This window comes from Cervus elaphus, chromosome 1 (genome assembly GCF_910594005.1).
Source record: "Cervus elaphus chromosome 1, mCerEla1.1, whole genome shotgun sequence".
Taxonomy (NCBI): domain Eukaryota; kingdom Metazoa; phylum Chordata; class Mammalia; order Artiodactyla; family Cervidae; genus Cervus; species Cervus elaphus.
The window spans coordinates 57,226,560-57,232,559 of NC_057815.1; the positions used below are offsets into that span (position 1 = coordinate 57,226,560).

The 6,000-nt window shown below is 47.5% G+C and overlaps 1 protein-coding gene across 6 annotated transcripts in view; it reads left to right on the forward strand.

The window, feature by feature from the left end:
- The window catches only part of STK33 (serine/threonine kinase 33), a 187,494-nt gene extending 182,019 nt beyond the window's left edge, over window positions 1–5,475 (forward strand). For 5 of the 6 annotated variants that reach the window (XM_043903818.1, XM_043903845.1, XM_043903828.1 and 2 more), the window contains one exon: window positions 319–1,133. In XM_043903818.1, the coding sequence (XP_043759753.1) occupies window positions 319–528 (210 nt within the window). In that variant the 3' untranslated portion in view covers window positions 529–1,133. Of the gene's footprint in view, window positions 1–318; window positions 1,134–5,311 lie in introns of those variants that run through there. The other variant, XM_043903854.1, reaches the window with a different exon arrangement.
- Window positions 5,476–6,000: the final 525 nt, after the last annotated feature.

Consider the following 6,000-nt stretch of genomic DNA (forward strand, 5'->3'; position numbering starts at 1 on the left):
AATGACTACAGCTGTGTTCAGATGGACTTCCCTGTATGAATGGTACCAGATATCTACTTATTTTGTAGGGCAGTGGATTTGAAGTTGTGCCTGTAGTTTGTTCTGCCCCATACACTAAAGAATTCAGTATTCTTGAAGGAGCTACTGGAGCTTTCTTTGGCATTTAATGACGGTTTCACAATGTGATTAGTTTATACCTCATATCTGAAGAGAGCTCAGCCTGTACATCCTGGGCAACTGTGTAGCCCCTGCTTCTTTGAACTGATGTATATTGCTTTGTGTCTGAACATTAATCCAGGCCTTTTCTTTTATTTCTAGACCACTGCTTATGAAAAGACTCCTGTGCCCAGTAAGAAGGAAAATATAGACGACCTTGACATGAGTTTTACAAGTTCTGTAGGTAGCAGATTCCCTCCAGTTGAGCTCAAGGGAGAAGCAGAGAAAGCACCTGTGACTTCAAGCCAAGGAGCAGCATCCAAAGGCACTGCTAAAGCCGTTGCCCTGCCTAGACCCAGAAAGAAGCCCTAACCACGCTAAATAGTGCAGAAACAGAGCTGCTCTTTCTAGTGCTAAGCATGAAGGGGTAGGAGGGGAAAAGGACAGTACTGTGCTGAGCTTTTAGCCTTTTAGCTGCACTGAGCCCTGCCACGTGTTTGTACCAGTTTAGAATTGCAGCTCCTCACCTCCAAGGCAGCGTGGTATTGAAGGACAGACACCAACAGACTTGATGGCAGGTGTGGCTGAAATCAACTCAGTGTTTTCGAGAGTTGTTTAGAGGAGGGGATGCCCTCAAAGCAAAGCTGTGGGCACACTTGCCCAGTTTTACTTAAGATTCTTACGTTTAGGCACAATTATTTTTAGGGGAAACTGAGGGCCAAATATGGTAGCAGAGGCTCCAAATGATTATGTGCACTTTGCACTAAGAGATTTGTTAGGAAATTACTAATAAACTTGCCATAGGCGTAACAGCAGAAGTGCTTCAGCCATTCACGTGTGTTCTTGTGATTTTAGATTGCTGTAGATTGTTTAAGACAGCTTATTTTAAATGTAGAAAAATAGATTTTGTAACTATTTGCCATTAACTTGCTGCTAAATTCCCAGTGTATTGATTTAATCAATAAAAAACCAGATGTTACCCATGCACGTTAATTTTTATATGAATGAGAGGTGACTATAATCAGGGCCTCTAGGCCCTGAAAAGCATGTTTTGAGCTTGATCTGCTGCTGCAAAGGTAGGCACACATCTTTTGGGAAGGTCATGAGGCAGGACATAGGGGAAGGTACATGATTTCTCTTAGTATTAAAGGTCTCTCCTTTGTGCATGCTGTCATTCAATCATATCCAACTCTTTGCGACCCTACGGAGCATAGCCTGCCAGGCTCCTCTGTCCATGGGATTCTCCAGGCAAGAATACTGGAGTGGGTTGCCATGCCCTCCTCCAGGGGATCTTCCCAACCCAGGGATCAAACCCATGTCTCCTCTGTCTCCTGCATTGCAGGCAGATCCTTTGCACCTGGATAAATAGTTTTGCTATTCTAGGTCACACTGGGTGAAGAGGTGCTTCCGTTGGCCTCATGGACAAACTCTCAGGAAGTAATTTGTACCTGCTTTTCCCGTTATAAAGTAGTAATCTACACGTCACTCCAAGCCCTCGTGGGATTGTCCTCTGGGCCTCCAAAATGCCCCACACCTGGCCAGCTGAGCAGATACTAATTGCATAGAAATTCCCCCAGTGAATGAAGATAGTAGACGTGCTTCTTGCAATTAATTGGAAGACCCAGCTGGGCCTCAAATGGGTCAAAGATAACACTGATGTGTGTCGCTCCTGGCTAAGTAGTTCAGCCAGTGTTTTCTCCGTGCACTCAATATGCTTCCCCCGAGGGAATCTGCCAGCCAAAACATGGCTAGTGCACATGGTCTACACTTTATTTTAAAACTGGCATTGGAGACTTCCCTGGTGGCCCAGTGGTCAAGAATCTGCCTTCTAAGGCAGGGGACAGTCCTGGTTCAGGAAGATCCCACGTGCCACGGGGCAACAAAGCTTGCGTGTCACAACTACCGACCCCATGCGCTCTAGAGCCCACGAGCCCGCTTGTGGGCCTGTGCACGACAACTGCTTAACCCCCCAAGCCCTAGAGCCTGTGCGCCACAGCAAGAGAGGCCACTGCGACGAGAAGCCCACTCAGCGCAACGAAGAGTAGCCCCCAGTCGCCACAACTAGAGAGAGCCTGCGCACAGCAACGAAGACCCAGCGCAGCCAAAGAGTAAATAAATAAATAATTATTTTTTAAAAATTAAAAAACCTGAAGTTGAAGCTTCGACAAGGTTTCTCCTTCCTGATTATTATTTCCAGTCCTACCAGGAGCCTATAAACCTTCTCTCCGGGATTAGTGAGCTATCTTTGAAGAGCATGTCCTGTTCACCTGCGGAGAAACCAGCCTCAGCTTCGTGGAGACTCCCCCTCCCCAGAGGCAGAGGTGAGGTGGCTGGTCTCCTGACAGAAAAGTCAACCGGGACAATGGCTGTGGTTCTGCCAACTTCCTGGGCTAAAAAATGGAACACTCCCTATGTTCAAAATGCTCTTATTTTCATGGTGATAACGTCTTCTGTGTCATGCATTGGAGAACTCTGTTAAAATGAATAGCATCCAAATTTCTATCCATATTTCTCTTTAGTCTTTAGTAATTCTGCTCAGTAAATTTGAGTAAAGGTCCAGAACCATGCAACAAGTAAAAGGTGAAATGATTTTATAACCTTCTGGTGTGTCCCTGGTAGCTCAGCTGGTAAAGAATCCACCTGCAATGCAGGAGACCCCAGTTCAATCCCTGGGTCAGGAAGATCCCTGGAGAAGGGTATGGCAACCCACTCCAGTATTCTTGCCTGGAGAATCCTCATGGACAGAGGAGCCTGGTGGGCTGTAGTCCACTGGGTCGCAAAGAGTCGGAAACAACTGAGCTACCAAGCAAAGTGCTTCTCTACCTTTCCGCACCCAGCACCAGGCCAGACCAACTGTCCTTCTACCATACGATGCGTTCTATTAGTGCTCCTCTGTCCAGACCTTCATTTTGATGGGAACTTAACTCACTCCTCCTAAGGGGAATTTCTAACTTATTTTTGTCATTTATTTTTATGGAACACACTTGAACCAGACCATGTCTGAGTTTTGTTTTCCAACTGTGTACTTCTTTAATATCTGAGGATCTGCGGCCTTGGTTTCTCCATTTGCTTTCATAGCTGTAAAAATAGTCACTCTTCTGTTTCAGAGGCATTTTCAGTGGTGATAGGCCTACTCCAAGACATTGATAATCACTCTGACACCTTCTGTGCACCACAGCATGGAAGCGTGGGCTTCATTATGACCCACAGGGACATACTCTGCCCACGACAGTGCAGAGCAGGTATGATTTCCAAGGAATGCAAATGCCGATCAGCACTCTGACTTGAATAACAGACAAGTCAAGGCATGAGAAATATGATAAAAGATAAATGCAGGCTGGGGGGCTGGGGAGAAGTTCAGCAGGAGAACAAGATGATGTCAGAGAGGGACTTAGAAAAGAAAGGAAAATGGGTTGGAATCAGGGGAGCAAAAAAGAGAACAAAGTGTTCTCTTTGACCCATTAGTAAAGAATACTGACTAGATAACAACACGTGGATCTGCCAAACCCAGAAGCAGGAGTCAGAGGATGGAAGTGCTCGTAGGGTTGTTAACGTGGTCCTTGTTCTAGGCCAGTCTGCAGTAGGACCGGCCCTTCTCGTGGCCTGAACACCGGCACACTAAGATGAGGACACGGGCTGAAGAAACAAAGACCTGGGGAAACTGAAGCTGAGAGAGGCTCTGGGTGTAAGAGATGGCTGCAGAATTGTCCTTACATTTTGAATAGGAATGTTCTGTGGTGTTGGGGTGGTGGTGGGGGGGCGGAGAAGAAAAAATTCAAAACATTTTGTGCTTATCACTGAAATGCTTTGTTTAAATAATTCTATTTGACTCCAAAATGTAAGTTCCAGGTTAGAAAGATCAAAAGCAGCCAGTCTTGAAAATGAAGCTTTTTAAATTCCAGCGCTGCTGTTGGAATAGAGAATAAAAGGCTTTGTTCAAACATGCATTCCCAGCAGTGAGCAGAGCTTTGAAATTGGTCAGGGAAGTTGTGTTCCATAATGGCTACACTTGCCTGGAGACCAAGGAGCTGTGGACTCTGGGAAATAACTCTGGGCTGGATATTTTCCATCTGCCCCTTCAGAACCACTCTGCCCTCCCCACCCAAAAGAGGTGATCTTACAGGATTGCATTAATAGGTTCTCTTAGCATCTGGGTTCATGGGGATTCTGTCAGTGGGGGACACCAGCAGGCACCCAGGGTAGGAGAGCAATACTGATTCCCCTGGTGCCGGCTTGCTGGAAAGTCTCTGTGTTCTTCTTCTATAGACCTCAGCTCCTGCCAACAGCACCCCCTTACAGCTGTGTCCCCACCCCTTCAAGCCAAGACCAGGGCTGCTGTCAATGGGTCTGTGTCTTCTTTTATGGGTTTCCCTAAACTCAGTACCTTTGCAAGTAGTCTCTTTGTTAGAGTCTCAACTACCGCATTGGAGTGTGTACCATCTCTCTCCTCCTGGGACCCAAGGTGATCCAGACCCTTGTCAGTTCTGCATGGTTCTGACCTGGGGCAGCTTTGTCTGTGGTTGCCAATGCATTCTTCCTGAAACTAATGCCCTTGGGTGGTCACTGGGGCTTGAGGGGGGTGGCGGCAGGAGAGAGGAGCCTGGTGTTGGAACCTGGGCCCGGTGAGATAAATCTAGCATTGCCCAGCTGGATCTGAGATTGTGTGGACCCAGAAGGTCCCACACCATGGCCTCTGGGAGTCAACAAGAAAGAAATGCTTGACTTGTAACAGTCAAGAGGACCCACGGCCTGGGATGGGAGCCACCCTCGCCATCTGACTATGAACTCAGGGCTCAGCAGAGTCTTGAAGCACAGGAAGCCTAAAAGACACGAGGCTGTTTGTTTCATCTCTGCAAGCACTAAAATCGCTTTACAAAGCATTTTAGAGTAAAATTTTCTCTGGAGGTCTCACATAGTTCAATTTTACTCTTCAGGATCTGGTATTTTCTGAGTGAGCAGGCTTAGGACTGATGGTGATTTCTGCTCAGTACATGATTATCACTTAGTTCTCATTGGTGAGCCAATTTTCTTTGCTTTTGTTCTTCAAAGGAAGGCCATATTCAGTGTCTGGCTTGCTTTTTTGGTGGCTGCCTCCCTCAGTTGCTGGTATAATGAGCTCTTCCTGTTCTCTCTCTCTGTTCCCTAAATTATCCAGAGCAGCCCTCAACTGGAGCTGCGGGGATTCCCACCACTGCCCCGGTGGCCTCACTTCAAGCAACAGCACACGAGGGACAGTGGAACATTGAGAAGATGAGTAGGGCCATTGCGGTGTCACCACTGGCTATCTTAGAGCCTTCCCCTCTTAGTTGCTCGGTTCCACCCCAGACATCCTCAAGGGATGCAGTGAACTCAGGGTAAAGACCTCAGAGGACCTTCTCTCCAAAAGGACAGACCTCCCAGAGGACAGGTCCACGGATGCACTGTGCACTCTTCCCCCCAGTACAAACTTCTCCTAAGTGGACTCTGCAGGCTCTCCAGACCAGACATAGCCTTGGCATGGACACAGAGGTGACATCAATCTCCCTACCCTTGGGGGACCAAGACAGTCTTTGATGCTCTCACCCATGGCAGGCTCTGCAGACAAGATCCTGACATCACGCTGTTGTTTAGGAAAGACTCTTCTCATCAACACAGAAAGATGTCTCCATCCTCAGGGCAACTGCACAGTCCTAGGAGTCAGCATTTCCAGTCTGACCCAGGGGCCTGCAGGTAGAGGATAAGCAGCTGACACCCTCACTAGCCCCTGAAGAGGAAGTTCTCGTGGAGAGGTGGCAGCCAGTATTTCCTGGGCTAGACATTGGTTCACGCTGTGTTTACTGGGGATCAGAGAACTCTTGTTGGCTG